Source organism: Vespa mandarinia, chromosome 17, assembly GCF_050613455.1.
Source record: "Vespa mandarinia isolate Hongniang chromosome 17, ASM5061345v1, whole genome shotgun sequence".
Classification (NCBI taxonomy): Eukaryota; Metazoa; Arthropoda; class Insecta; order Hymenoptera; family Vespidae; genus Vespa; species Vespa mandarinia.
Window position 1 is genome coordinate 4,121,115 of NC_140826.1, and position 16,323 is coordinate 4,137,437.

Consider the following 16,323-nt stretch of genomic DNA (forward strand, 5'->3'; position numbering starts at 1 on the left):
CGTCTTTCCTCCTAGGATGGCGCTTCGAAACAATTTTCAGGAGAATTTTCATCAATATTATTTTAATAAAAATAAACGTAATTGTCTTAAGAAATTATAAAAACTAACGTATTTATACCGATTGTAAAACAAATATTTATTTAAAATTAGAATAAAATTAAATCCATATAACTTTTCAATTTCTGTTGCTTTGATTGGCCGAACGAGAGAAAAATCGACTAATCAACATCAAGCTACGATCCGCCATTTTCTTCGAGTTTAAAACCTAACATATTCAAAAAAAGTTTTCCTCCGACGTACAGGACATATGATTGACATGAAATTCTAATATCAAAGGTGAGAAAATAATAATATTTCGCAGGATAGTACCTATTTTTATTGTTCTCATTTTTTTTTTCTTTCGTGCCAATCGATATTTAACTGGAACAGCGACAGAATACAGCGATTTTATGTTGCAGATATAATACGATAGGATAGAGAGAGAAACAGAGAGAAAGAAAGAGAGAGTGAGAGAGAGAGAGAGGGTGGGAGGAAGAGAGAAAGAGAAAGAGAGAGAGATAGAGAGAGACGAAGGAGACCTCATTGATAAGGATCAAAATATACGGTACATCGCATATATTTTATTCTACGTTCACCTTATTTATATCGATTTTTTCACGTTTGTTTTCGGTATATTACGTGTCTAAGGAAGAAGAGAAGGGAAAAGAGATCGAAATAATAGTTCTTGCGACGTGCGCCGTACGACGTAGTTATCGCGTCGTAGGCGTAGTAGAGAAAGAGACGTATGCATGTAAGAAGGTGAAAGGTCGTGATGCTGTTCACGAAGAATTCTTGGCAAGGTTTAAAAGGGTTCAAATCTCGCTCGATTTAGTTCGAAAGATCTCGTATTTGATTTTTCCTCTTTTTTCCTTTCTCCTTGTCTGTTTCTCTCTCTCTCTCTCTCTCTTTCTCTCTCTCTCTCTCTGTCTCTCTCTCTCTCTATCTATCTCTCTTTCTATCTTCTATACTTGTTCTCTTTCTATCTTTCTCTCTGCTCCTTTCTAAACCGATTCTCTACGTTCGTTCAGCCAAAGCGCGTACGACGCTGGATATTTCGATGTCTCCGAGAGACGACCAGTCACGTTTTCTTTTTCCAATACTTTTCAACGAAGTCTCCTCGTCATATCGGATACGTTCGAATACAGGCGCCTATCATTTAACATTCCATTGGTATCGTCGATTTAACGCCGCGAGGGTAACCAACATGGCAGCGGAATCAAAAATTGCTCTACCATCGTACGGTGGATAATGAGGGCCTTACAAGTGAGAGATTAGCTAGATCTCAAGACCTGACATTTCAAATAAAGGACAACTACGATGCTTGGATAACAACGTTGTCTCGATGCGAATGAGAGAAAGTGAAATAATGTGCTCTAAATAACGAAATAAAGGGTTAAACTGGCAGAGAGAGAGAGAGAGAGAGAAAAAGTAAGAGAGAAAGAGAGAGAGAGAGAGATAGACTTGGCAACGTAACAACTGATCAGCCGCCCCTTCAGTCAAAGTTTGAATCTTTCAACGGTCACGCAAGTAAGTGTCAAGCGTCATCGTACTTATGACGATCTTACTTGTCTTCGTTCCACGAATTTATTGGTTCATTCTTGCATGAATGACGTCTTAGGATCGTCATAATACTTTTAGATTCATAAAAATGACTATTAACACTGTACGTGGGTCGTTCAAATCCAGTTTACCTTTGATATCACCCACTCTAACCTTCCGCGTGTTTACTCACACGTATGCTATATTCGTAAGCATTAATTAAAACTCTGTTATTCTTTATTACATCGCGCATCGATAACAGGTTCGTCCAAGTGCCATTTACGCTTTGGTGGACGATAAATTCTCTCCTTCACGATGGATGTTAACGACGAAGTTTTGGTTTGCGCGGCCGAAATTATAAAAGGTAATCAATCTTCCTTTTTTTTTTTTTTTTTTTTTTTTTTTTTTTTTTTTTTTTATATATATATATATATATATATATATATGTATAAACGATTATCGACTTCTTTCTATTCTTTTCGATATTTTACTTTGCTCCTTTTAATAGTTATCATTTCATTTATTTTTTTTACCTTCTTTTAAGAGTTTCCTCATTTATATTTATTTATATCAATCGTTTCTATTTATGTTTAGATCGATTGTACTTTGCAACATTAAAAACAATGGTAAAACCAAAAAGTACACCCAATACTCATTACTTCAGCATTGACGATGAGTTAGTATATGAGAATTTTTATGCAGACTTTGGTCCATTAAATCTAGCTATGTTGTATCAATATTGTCAAAAAGTTAATAAGAAACTTAAGGCAGTAACGCTGAGTAAAAAGAAAATTGTACATTATACTACGATGTACCCAGAAAAAAGAGTGAATGCTGCCTTTCTTATAGGAAGCTATGCTGTAAGAAAATATCATGGTTGTATATCATATTGTAAATATATAAATATATAATTTTCTTTTATATATTTCAGATACTGTACTGCAAACGTACAGTGCAAGAAGCTTACGAGTGTTTGACCAATAGTCCAAACAGTCCACCATTTATGATGTTCCGTGATGCCTCCGTTGGATCACCATGTTACAAAATATCATTATATGAATGTCTTAGTGCTATAGATAAGTGCCATCGTCTTGGTTTTTTTAACTTTCAAAATTTTCGAGTTAAAGAATACGAACATTTCGAAAAAGTTGAGAATGGAGATTTAAATTGGATAGTTCCTGGAAAATTCATTGCTTTCTGTGGCCCACATGCAAAATCTAAAATTGAGAATGGTATATATATTATATATTTATCTTATAATTTTGTAAACACGTGTATATTTTTAATACCGGCTTTGTTTTCAGGATATCCATTGCATGCACCAGAATCATATTTTAATTATTTTCGTCGTAATAATGTCTCTACGGTTATACGACTTAACACAAAAATCTATGATGCTTCGAGTTTCATAGAAGCAGGTTTTGAACACAAAGATCTTTTCTTTGTTGATGGTTCAACGCCAACAGACTCGATTATGCGTCAATTTCTTAAAATATCAGAAAATGCAAGCGGTGCTGTAGCTGTACATTGCAAGGCAGGTCTCGGCAGAACTGGTTCTCTTATAGGATGTTATATTATGAAACATTATCATTTAACTGCTCACGAAACAATTGCATGGATCAGAATATGTAGACCAGGTTCTGTCATTGGACATCAACAGCAATGGCTAGAAAAGTGGGTACTTATTCCTAAAAACTTTCCAAGTAAATTGTATAACAAATACTTGATAATTTTTAATATATTATATAGTTGACTCAATATCTCTAATTATTTATACATTAGATTTATTATTAGTACATGTTTATTGTGATAAAAGTAAAATTCTCTTTTAGTTGTTAAATAAATTAATATAATTTCGATAGTTACACCTATTTTCTGTAGGCAATAAATCAGCATCATCATTCCGGTGAATTCTGAATTTTGTGCTTCAGAAAAGAGGCGTTTCTTCACTCATTGCTGAAAGAACCACTACATTCTGAGAATAGGAATCCAGTACATAAATATGGTATATATTCAATAATGGGAAGACCTAAAAACGCATTCCTATTAAATCTAAACAACGCTCGTGTGGTACAAGATAATGTTTCTGGAATAATGCACCGGGTGGATGGAATTAAATTAGATGATTCTACCCCTGTTGCAAGTCTTAAAACAACAAATAGACACTCATCCTCGACTTTAACGCAAGGTGATAAATTAAATCAAATTAAAGCTAGAAGAAGAAGACTACGTGTAAATCAGTCTTCTCTCGGCACCCCTACTGGATCATCAACAGTTGTTCAGTGAGTTTATCTGTTCATATAAAACTATATAATATGTATTTGTATTATTTAATATACAAATAATTATTATGCTTTCAGTCCATATTTAGGACCATTACTGCAAACTAGAAATAAAAAAGGAACAGCTATTGCTACATTAGCTGGAAATAAGGAAAAAGGTCCTTTAAAAAGATTACTCGCGAGGTCTACAGCAACAACAGTTGTTAAAAGGTCAGATTATTTTGAACTATTACCATTCTTATTAACACAATTCTCTTTATCTCTTATCTTCCCTTTTCTGCATTTCTGCCTTGGAGATTTAATAACATGCTTTGAATAATATTAATAAAGCATCTTATATTTCTAATATTGCATGTTATAAACTAAATCTTAGACCTTTCTATCTTTCTATAGAAATTGTAGAAACAGTTGGCTGGTCAACAATAGCTGCGATCCACCTACCCGCCGTGTTAGATCTAAACCAACAACACAGATTCATAATATCAACAACAATACAACTACTACTACTCCTGTTACATCTATATCTATATCAAAACCGGTGAGAAAGGCGAGTATGAGAACTTCATGCATCTCAGAGGTCCATGCTACAAACTCGTCTACAAATCATTCGGTTGCACAACCACAACCAGGCATGAATATGATTCTTAGGTCAGCAGACCGAGTTACCCGCTATCATTCTCTCAGGCAGTAAGTCTCAATAACTGTTACTTTCCAAAGTTGTTTTACAAAGTAACAGTTTTATATTTTCTTCTATCTTCTTCGTTGTTCCTTTTGTGTGTTTTGAGAACACACCAGGAATCCTTTATTCTTATCCCTTTACAACTTTTCAAGCTTGCTTTACTTCTTCACATAATATTGCTTTCCTTTACTAACAAGAAGTCCAATAATACAATATTAAAGCATGTGGTGGTATATAATTCTATACAAACTTTATATATATATATATATATATATATATATATATATATATATATATATATATATATATATACATCATATACACACGCTTAAATTATTTTAAGAAGGTTTTATAACAGATAATAATAGAGAGTGGATACATTTCTGGGTACATATTACATTTTTAAGTATTTTACAGTATACAGTATTACAAAAGTATCCCATTTATTTACAAATATAAAGAGAATACTCTTATTTTTATACAATCATAGTAATAAATAGATTATTGATATCAATTAATAGAACACGCGTTATATATATATATATGCCTGCAGCATGGTACTGTTTTGGATTTTTATGTTGGCATGAAGTAACATCATTCTTTGTAAAATTACCTGGGCCTGGACAAATAATAATACTGATAAGAATTAGTACAAAAAAATTTGTTGTTTGATTTTTTGTTTTTATTTTCCCATATATGAAGATATATAACATTGTTTATTAAAATCATACGTATGTAGATTTGCCCAGGCCTGAAGAGTATGTAAACTACATTTAGCGCTTAAGCATGAAGTAGTAGCGGAGGTGGCTAACAAACCGATCCCATCTATTTCTATGACTTGCAGTGCGCGCACGACAAAAAGTTGTAAAACTGCATTTATCAGATGACTAACCGATATTCTCAGTGGCGTGGGGGAGGAGAGTCCAGTAACCCGAGCGTCTCACCAGCGCCGAAGATCTCATCGCTTAAACCCCATCATTCAATAAATGCACTTCAAAGATCTTCGATCTCTTCAAATTTAAACAAGTGCAGGTTAGACTTATTATCAAGTGAGATTTAAAAATATTGGCAGCCATTTTAACACTGCATTTTTAAAAAATATCACATTTCTCGCTACATTAATATCTTGAAAATATAAAAGTTTTTAAATACCTACCAACCAAGCGGGAGTAACTTATTACATTTACTATGAATACTTACGCAATTTTATTTTAATGGTTCTTCCATTTTGCGACACGTTGAGCGCTCGCATGGAAAAAAAAAATAAAATAAAAAAAAAAAAGAAAAAGAAAAAGAAGAAAAAAATATTGTCATTTGTATTGTTATCGTCTCGTTTCTTAATCCTCTGCTGGTCAGACAAAAATATGACAAATATATTTTCGAAGATCACATCAATTTCAATTAATTTTCCAATTGGATGATCCTATTATTTCTTTTATCACATTTTAATATTCAAATTTCATTTTATCTATTTTTCAACATATTTAAGAATTTCATTACCGAGTTCTATCATCAAATAATACATGATACATAAATACAATGAGAAACTATTCAGACTCTAAAAATGTTAAAATGACAATTCGCCTACTGTTAAAAAACAAAAGTTTTGTATTAACATTATATCACATCTTTCACATAACCATTCTGTAAATATTAAAACGATTAAGTTTTTAGATAGGTTCAATCCTTTTAAGCATTTCTTAAATGTTTCATTGCTTTGAGCTCGGTAAAAGGCATTGGGGGAAAGACATTTGCAATTCTGCAGTGCACATATAGTACTAGTTTATGTGTTATTAACAAAGTATAATTATCTCTATATATATATATATATATATATATATATATATATATATATAAAGAAAAAAAAATGCTGTATAGATATAATAATTATATCATTCTTTTGCTAATGTGTGTTAAAGCAAAGGAAAGATTTTATGTACCATAACATCTTCTAATTTTTAATCAAATAGAAAGTATCAAAAGCTATAGATTTTTAAAAATTATATTACTTCATATAAACTTGTTACACTATCGTATTAAACGCGTAGTATAGTGTGCGTGATTTAAATCTACATTTAAGTAGAAAATATTAATCCTTTGCAGTCGTAAATTCTAGGCCGCTAATTCTCACACGTACGCTAATTGTTTGTTTATATACAGTATAGATATCATACCATTAAGAAAATTGATGGATTTGAAAATAATTGAAGTTAATAGATTGATACAATTACGACCGCAGAGGATTAAAAAAGAAATATTATTCAAAATGCTACACACAGCTTCATCATGGAGTGAAGATCATTTTTAGATCCTTTGATTGTTTGTACGATTGTATTTTATTATTCTCTTCATTGATTCTTTCTCTCCTTTTTTTTTTTTTTTTAACATTGTTGTAATAATGTTAACTTAAAGACATATCACGAAATATAATTATAATAAATACTATTATTACGAAAAATAATTTATGAAATAAAACAAATTAAATTATAACAAAAAAATCTAAAGAGTAAATATTAAAAATATTGTATTGTAAATATTCTCTATTATTAGGTAAAATATTTAAACGATTATTTAAATGAGTATAGAAATTTTTCTTTATGCGAAAATAAAAAAATAATCTAGTCTGATATATATAATTGAAAAATTTATTTCTTGTACATATTAAAGGATTTGAAAATGAAAGAAAATATTTCTTCTCCTGATATTGCAATGTGTAGAATGTACATAGAATTATATTATTCGGAATAAGTACAATATTAATGATATAAGCTGTTGCTATTACAAAGTAATATTTGCATTCTTTTTAATTAAGTTTTTTCCGAAGATATATAAATAATGTTTTTATATCTAATAATTTTTTTTATTTTATTTTTTCTTTTTTTTTTTTTTTTTTTTTTTTTTTCCATGTAAATTGCATAATCTGTTGGAACAGCTTATACATTCTACGATATCACAAAAGATGCAATTTTATAATTCGCTATGCGAAGACATGATATTGTAATATTTATACATCATTGGTTGTTTCTAACAACTTAGTCAAGTATTCTTTGCTAAGACAATGCACAGAAAATTTACTGTGGAAAATCACAGAAAATGGTTCTAAGGAATTGCATACATTTACATTTAGTAATATAAATAACAAATGGAATGCCATTTCTAAATATTACAGTTTAATGAATCATACAGATTGAAACAACTTGATTAAACAGTTCACATGTAATTAGAAACACATACATTATTTCTATGAAGTTAAATATTTCCATATTCATCTTAAAACAAAACAAAAAAAAAATAAATAAATAAATAAAATAAAACAAAAAAAAAATGAAGTAGTAATTATCATCACAGTAGCATACAAAAAATATCCTGTTTTCCATCAAACTAAATTTACTAATGTTTCTAAATACACAGATGCTTTTGATGTATATGCGTATCACGTGTACCAAAAATTTATGTGTATGAATTTTTATCCAAACATAATAAGAAGCATTTAACTGAATTGCTTACACAGATATTGTCATTAATGTATGACAGCAGACTATTTTAATAATATGATGTAATCAATGTGTCATAGCAGATTCTAGAGAAGAAAATGTTTTATAGATTTGAAAATAATTGCTAATAATTGTAGATATATAATAGAATATCTGATTTATAAATATATGAATTATCTCTTGTATTTCTGAAAAATAATTTATTTTGTGATTAGGAAATAGTTTTACAAACCCAATAGTTCACATTTGTTTTATTAAAAGGGATTGCAAATTCACATAACAATTTTTAAGGCCTAAACTAAAAAGATCATTATTATGATAATTTGTTACATGTAATTACAAATTGGAATGTTGGATAAAATTGCGCGAGAAAATACCTTTTTATAGATATTGTAACACTATGAGTTGTATAAAAATAACATTGATAATTGGTCAATATTTATTTGTCACTGTAATTATTTAGCTAAATTGACATATTTTAAACGGTTATTTAAAAATGCAATTCGTTGAGATAACTGTGATATAATAAGCACATACTTTTGATCTTTCTATTGAAAGGTTTGGCCATTTTAACTATAAGATACATATGTCTCGAAAAGGCCTCCCTTTTTATACATCTGTTGCAAAAAGATTACGCAAATTACACGACCAATTATCTGATTTTCCACTTTTCTATGTAATGTTACATTTGTCCGTCTAATATTGATATAAATTTAATATGTTAATATAATGTGTTATAATTGCAAATGTAATGTTACATGCAAAGAGAATACTATTTAATAATATTAAACCTGTGTATAATTCATGCACTTTGGAAAAATATCTTTATTCACTGTTAAGCTTATGTTAAAGTTTAGTATATCGGTAATTAATCATAAGAAATATTGATAAAGTATTATTTAACACTATATACTTACACATTAGGGACTTCTTTTTATAATTACTATCAATGTTTCATGTGCTTTATATATATATATATATGTATATATATATATATATATATATATATATATATATATATATATATATATATATATATATAAATGACACCTAGTGAACTTTATATTGCGTTATACACCTAATAAAGACTATGTATTTTACTTACATAATGTATTTTATGAATATTATAACAATCCCATATACTATAGAAAATAGTGGATGATATAGATAGTACATGTGTTGTCAAAACAAGTACAATTAATGGATATAGTTAAATTCAATTGCATGCACGATTTCAGTATATAAAAAAGAAAAAAAAAAATGGAAGGGAAATAAAATAAGACTCAATCGAATAAAGTTTACAGAAATTTTAATTATATTCCTAAAGTTTATTTGTAAGCTAACAATCGTTCGTAATAAGTATTTGATCATACAAAATATAATTACAAGCTCTTAATACGATACGTTCGTTATATCACAATACGTCAATTAATTTGGATATAAATTTGAAGGAAATACATTAATAATGTCACAACTATGGATATATTACAATGTTTTGAATAACATATTTCTTCCAAATATATTAATCCCGGGAGATTACACCATTTATTTTAGCATATTTTCTTTATGCTTCTTAATTTCCATTGAGATCATCTATTTGTATATTTCTACGGCATAATGTTGGAAATTGTAAAATACCTAATATACTTTACATAAATATTACAAACTAGTTGATTTAGTTACAATACTCGTTACAATAATTCTATATGATTTATAAACTATTCACATAAGGCAGGGATGTGTGAATACGTGCGTGAATCGAGTTGAGAGAAATGTAATGCAGTAGTTATACATTAATAGTTCCCTTTTCATTTAACACATTTCGTAGAATTTACAAATTATTTTTACAATTTAAGAAAGGAAGGCTCTCACTTTCATTGCCACGTGAACTCTGCACACAGCACAAATTGTCATTTCTGGTGCACAGTCCACGCAAGCTACCATATGGCCGCATGGTAAGAAAACCACACCTAATTCTCCGTTATAGCAAATTTTACAAATTCTCGCGTCATCTACAGATTTGCTACAATGCGCTTTCGTATCTTTAGATCCTTTAAATTCTGCAGATCCTTCTACTTTCAAGCAACTTTCAATTCTGTGACTTGGCCCAGGGGCATTCTCGACCTGACCATTTTCTCCATTATTCGATGATGATAATGGTTCAATTGTTTTAATAAAACTTGGCAAGTTCATTTGCAATGCCTCCTGAAAAAAAGAAAAAGAAAGAAAAAAAAGTGTTAATAATCAAATTTGTAAAAGTAATATTTATTCAAAGAAATAGAAATTAATATGAATATTACAAGTTACCTCTGTCGAAATGGGCGATGTTTGCTGTCCTGTGACTTTATTTACATAATCTTGTCCTTTTACCATTAGGAGATAACAACATTTTGGAAACCATTTTCCATGTTCCTCCCAGGGATCATCTTCAGGTTCCCAATCTTTAAGGCCTCCTCCACAATGATAGCAAAGAGTCTGATCACCATTTCCCGTATAATAAAACCCAGCATGTGCTAGATGCTCTTTTGTCTGTGGCATTGATCTTGGCCATGTCATAAACGTTTTTAATCTTGCATCGTAACTAACAAAGTCAGGATGCAATGGTCCCTTTGTACGACCTAAACCCATAGCATTTAACTTGGCAGTACTTAAAAGTTGTAACTCTGCCGTTAGAGTGTCATTTTCAGAATTTTGATAAATTCCACAAACGTCTAAACTAGATTGTACTGGTGGTATAGTATTTGGATCTGCCCCTATAGGTACATTTCCACATGGTTGTTTTTTAATAAATCTACACCTATTCGACCAACGTTTATGATCTTCCATTGGATCATCATTTTCTACCCACTGACATATCTCTATGTTACACTCAAAGCATTTAACTTTATCTCCTTCGCCAAGATAGTAAAAACCAGCTGCCGCTAATTTTTCTGGTTCTATATAACTCACAGGCCAGTTTTCAAAACTTCTTAATCTCTCCGATTCAAAACGATAACCGACATTATCTACTTCATCTACAGATTTTATCTCTGGTGATGAAGATAAACTTACATCGCCAGAATCTCTGACTGGCAATGATTCATTTGGTAAATGTTCTACTATAATGTCTGTCATGTTTGTAATTTTAGTTACACTTGTTGCACTTGAATTAAATGTTGTATCAATTATTTGTATTAAATTCTGTAATAAGAAACCAAAGAATGGTCAGATTCAAATTGCAATTATAAAAAAAGAATTTGAACTGAATTTATATTATTTTGCAGATAAATACACTATATGTTCTTAACAGAAACTCAACGGAATAAACTTGACAGAAATTTATATAGTCGTGACGAGCGTTTAAAAAGTATGTCCACTCGACAAGACGTTTCCCAAAGGACTGAACGCTACGAGGAGCTCGAGGAATGCAGGTAAAATAAATCTATTCCGCCCTTTACCAACAGGAATGTAAAATTGACGCCCATCCTTTGACCATTTCTTTTAATGATCCTCCCCTTTCTATTACCTGATCCCTACCAAGAAAATTTATCAAATATTTCAAGAATCCTCTATTAAATGTCGTTGCATTGTTATATATCTTAGATATATTTCTTCATAATCTTTTAACCGTAAATTCTGAAATAACGTTCATATTGCAATAAATACGTGGAAGTAGAAATACGCATTAATTTAAAGATAATAAACTTATTATCTTTATCAGAAAACGATTTTGTTCTGTCATGAAAATAAATCCTATATTCATGTTATTCTTGAAGATAAAATATATTAAAATTTCTAAATATTTTATTGAAAATAATTATTGATAATAATCTTGATTGTACATATTAGCGTTATATTTTTCTTTTAAAATAATGACGTAAGATTAATGTTTCCCGCCAAGCATGATAAAATTATTTTGAAACGTTTTCAATGGTTAAATATAAATATATTAATTTTGTAAAATATAAATTTTTTTAATTAAAATTTATTTTAACATTGAAATATATTTATTTTTCAATATTAAAATATATTTTATAAGAATAACTTGGTAATATCTTCGCGTGTACAACTCTCCCCGTGCAACGTTGCCACGATCAAGAACCGTTCCACATTCCTTTATTGTTATATTACTCGGGCGTGCATCCATAGGAATGAATGCGGATACACGCAGGTACGTACCTACGAAAGGGTCTCCCTATTGTATCGGCGCGTTTGTTTTTTCAATATTTTCGATAAATACAATGTTTATTTATAATGAAGGATAATAAAATATGGAATTTTGTACTATCTAGTAAATATCTTATTGTTGCAAAACAATATTGAAATATATCAAATCTATACGATTTTTAAAGGGTTTTTTCTTCGAGAAATAATAATTTTATATTTTACAAAACTTTCTCTTCCTATTGTTTATGAAAAAAACATATACATATATATATATAGCGTTCTTTCTTTAGCACAAAGTTCATACGTGGAGAGGTTCAAAGAGGATTTATTCGTGACTCAAGCTGGAATAATCTCTCTCGACGTTTTAAATTCCTGTGTGGTGAGATAAAAACTAAGACAGGATATTATACAAAGAGAGAGCGAGAGAGAGAGAGAGAGAGAGAGATGACGTTATGCTTTTCTATATGAACACAGCACGCAGGAAATTTGATATTTCCAAGGAAAGATATTTACTGATATATATCGAAAGAAAACAAAGGAAAAGAAAATAACAAATGGACATCTGATTAAATCTATATCATGTTTTTGATTACATTTCACGAATCACAAATAGACTCTTATCTAAAGAAGAAGAAACGCGATCATTTTACTCAAAAGTAAAATTCTTATTATTTTTACACGATATTATCACGTGATACGGCGTCATGTAAAATTTGTAGAATATACGTATGTATTTTTCTCTATCTTTGATAACTTAGTCGCGTCGCGTCGCGTCGCCTCTCTCTCTCTCTCTCTCTCTCTCTTTTTCCATTCATGATTCTATCAGTTACGTGGCAACGGCGCCTTCGAGTGTGGGAGTGTAACGGAAGTTAGTCAAACGAGAGAGATCATCACAACGTAGTATATATCATATGACAGGGCTATACAAATTTCTTTTTTTTTTTAATTATAAATTACTACGTCAAGCAGAAAAATAGATACTATTTATTAATTTCTTAGTTAATTGCGTGGTTCATTGTTCAACGTATATATATATATATATTAATATATATATTATATTAATAATAATAATATATATATTAATTCTTATTTTTTAATTTATTCTTCCCTACTTTTTTGTTTGGTTAGGAAACGCTTAATCTTTCGTCATTAGATTGTTAAAAATCGATTAAAAATGTGACGTATAATTATTAGTATTGATATATCGATATTCTACACAGATCACGTGATAGGATCGATTACTGAACGTTCATTTCGATATATACAATGGATCAATGTATGTTAATATAAAATGTATTGGTATAAAGAGAGAAAAAAAAATATATCTTTGTAAAAATGTCTAATAATATTTTTCTTTTTTTCTTTTATAATATACAACTCCATAAGAAATAATTAATGAAATATGAAGAAAAATAATGATATATATTTGAGAGTTTAATACATAACATTTAATTCATATTATTAATAATCATAACAAAAAGGATATGACAAATCAAAATGCGATTTTTAAAAAAGGGCGGGTAAACAAATTACCCCCAGGATAGTGAGTGTATCAAAATAATGCATTATCTATATACGCGTGAATTCGATAATGAAAATTTAAATATATATATATAAAAAAAAAAAAAAGAAAAAAAACAGGTTATCTTTGGCGTAACGTAATTAACGACATATGGAAAGAGTACTACTTGAAAAGATAGTAAAAAAAAAAAAAAAAAGAAAAGAAATATCGACAGGTTATTAATATATTTATTTGTAGATATATATCTATATATCTATGTATATATATATGTATATATATATATATATATATAGATTAGAAAATAAGGTAGATATTTTAGGTAGCGATTAGTACGTTCTATTGAGAATAAAAGAAACATAAAAGAGAAACAATCGATTCTGTGTAAAGAACGGAACTACATTATTGTCGTCGTCGTCGTCTTCGTCGTCTTCGTCGTCGATTGTCGTCATCATCATGAAATTTATAACAAAAGATATACATACGCTAATATCTTCTTGACGGATCTCTTGCTCTTGTATTCACAAGGATAATAACGAAGAAATATTCTTTCTTCTTTCTGCCCAACGATTAAACGTATTTTATTTACGTTGATTAGAGAGAGAAAACGTCTTTTCGAGAATCCTTGTTAATAAGTTGAGAATCGTCCGACTATGCGTCGATACTTCACGAAAACGGCACGTTCTCTTTCCTTCTTGTTCTCTCTCTCTCTCTCTCTCCCTCTTTCTCTTTCTCTCTCTCTCTTTCCTGCTTCCTCGATTGCTTGCTTTCTATAATAATAATTTTAAATCGAGAACGTCGTCACTTACACTCCTATAGATATCGATTTTATTATTAAAATCGAACGTATGTAAACTTGAAAAATAAATAGGAATGTACCATTAACTTAAGACGAGAGAAGAAAATAATACGAGAGGAACGAATACGATCAGATTCAGACGCTCTATGCGCGACGTTGTATGGGTGTTGTTACGAAAGCAGCTGCACGTAAAGACACACCAATGGCTGTTCGTTTCGAAGAACCCCACAAAATCCTTCGCTTCGAACTCGAGGCCGTATTATAAAATATAAAATACTGCCATCTGCATTCAATTTGATTGATATATTTCATTTGTTTTTCTCTCTCTCTTTCTTTTTTTTCTTTTCTTTACTCTCTTTTCTTTCTTTCTTTCTTTCTTCCCCCCCACCCCTTAACATTCTTCTCCTATTAAAAATATCTTCACATTTTTCTCATTGGTGAATAATTAAAACGAGGCAACTTTAAATTGTTTACTATGATGTCTCGTTACTACGTTTGTCATTTTAAAAGACAAAAAAGGACAAATGTCTGAAGGATAAATTTTCCTTTTGTATTTTTAATAATTAATTATAAACAAAAATAGCATAACTTTTCTAAAGGTATAATGTATACAATTTTCCCATAACTCTTTGTACAACGTTGCCACATCTTAGCAGTCTTTTTATTGTTACTTTACTCTCTCTGTCATCTACAGGAATGGATGTGGAAGCAGGGTCGTAATTACAAAGGTTACTTCAGGTAGAAATTGTAATAAAATAAAAATAGTTATAAGTACAATTAGAAAATCATTGCCCTTTTATAATCGTGTTTTTTTCGGGATTAGACATTTATGAGAAATGTAATAAAAAAAAAAAAAAAAAAAAAAAAAAAAAAGAAAAAAAAACAATACAAAAATTAAATAAGTTTGAATATAAAAAAAAAGCAAATAATTTTACTCGAATCTCATGTGAAGAATATATATATATATATATTTTTAACTTACATAACTTATGGCAATTATTGATAGATGATTACAAAAGCAATATTATCAATGTGAATGAATATTTTAAATACGAACTTTGGTATTATTTTATAGCTTAGAATTTTCGTTTTAGCTTGAGTCATTGGGATATATAATGAAAAACTTATTTTTTTTATTCAGACAAAAATAAAAATTATATACTTGGATATTTGAAATATACAAGGATATATAACATTATTTTAATTCATTTATGTTTTACTTATATCGAGAGATAGATAAATAGTGAAAGAGAGAAAGGGAGAGAGATTTTGTTTTATAATAAAAATAAAGCATTTTAGGGAATTTCCTCTATTCTATTGACTATAATTGATAATGGAAAGGTTAAAAAAAAATAATAAATTAAAATAACTCACTGTCATAAGTAATCTTTTCTTCTTCCTTTTCAAAAAAAAAAATGCATAGTTCTTCTGGAATTTCCTTTTAGGACTATCTAAAAACAAAAATACAATCGATATAATTTATTGGATTAATCCCAGTTTGATTATAAATATTCATGTTTTTGAGAAATTAAATGAAAACTTACCAAAAATATCAAAGAAGAATCTTTTTGCATAGCTATATGAGGATAGTTAAAGGCAATTCAACATTATGAATGAATGAGTCATATGTATTAAAGATTGTTGTGACAATCTAATAAATTAATATGGTATAGAAAAATAATTTTATAAATGATTTAATTTGTATATTTTTTTTTAAGTAATAGACAGTCAACATTACATATATGCATCTATAATATTTACTAACAAAGATTGTAAACAGATTTGTTTGACTTCATAATTATAATATTTGTTGTTTCCAATTACAT

General features: G+C 29.2%; 2 protein-coding genes across 8 annotated transcripts; one reads left to right on the forward strand and one right to left on the reverse strand.

The window, feature by feature from the left end:
- Positions 1-275: 275 nt before the first annotated feature.
- cdc14 (cell division cycle protein 14) lies at positions 276-13,223 on the forward strand. 6 transcript variants are annotated; one of them, XR_004838730.2, is made up of 11 exons: positions 276-336; positions 459-1,566; positions 1,841-1,942; positions 2,173-2,438; positions 2,510-2,810; positions 2,883-3,252; positions 3,510-3,860; positions 3,939-4,070; positions 4,254-4,547; positions 11,297-11,443; positions 12,470-13,223. XR_004838730.2 is itself a non-coding variant. In XM_035870712.2 (11 exons), exons 4-11 carry the CDS (start codon positions 1,894-1,896, stop codon positions 5,523-5,525), a joined length of 1,845 nt encoding a protein of 614 aa, XP_035726605.1. In that variant the 5' UTR covers positions 276-336; positions 459-839; positions 1,068-1,566; positions 1,841-1,893; the 3' UTR covers positions 5,526-7,054. The 6 variants fall into 6 exon arrangements, 5 of the variants coding, with proteins under 5 accessions (XP_035726605.1, XP_035726604.1, XP_035726606.1 ...); XM_035870712.2 differs by lacking the exons at positions 11,297-11,443; positions 12,470-13,223 and adding an exon at positions 5,444-7,054 and having other exon boundaries at positions 459-839; positions 1,068-1,566; XM_035870711.2 differs by lacking the exons at positions 11,297-11,443; positions 12,470-13,223 and adding an exon at positions 5,444-7,054 and having other exon boundaries at positions 459-604; positions 688-1,566.
- Positions 9,326-14,754, reverse strand: LOC118443553 (baculoviral IAP repeat-containing protein 7-B). 2 transcript variants are annotated; one of them, XM_035870719.2, is made up of 4 exons: positions 14,578-14,754; positions 14,184-14,468; positions 10,341-11,213; positions 9,326-10,238 (listed from the first exon to the last, which is right to left on the reverse strand). In XM_035870719.2, exons 3-4 carry the CDS (start codon positions 11,145-11,147, stop codon positions 9,885-9,887), a joined length of 1,161 nt encoding a protein of 386 aa, XP_035726612.1. In that variant the 5' UTR covers positions 11,148-11,213; positions 14,184-14,468; positions 14,578-14,754; the 3' UTR covers positions 9,326-9,884. The 2 variants fall into 2 exon arrangements, with proteins under 2 accessions (XP_035726612.1, XP_035726611.1); XM_035870718.2 differs by having other exon boundaries at positions 14,184-14,754.
- Positions 14,755-16,323: the final 1,569 nt, after the last annotated feature.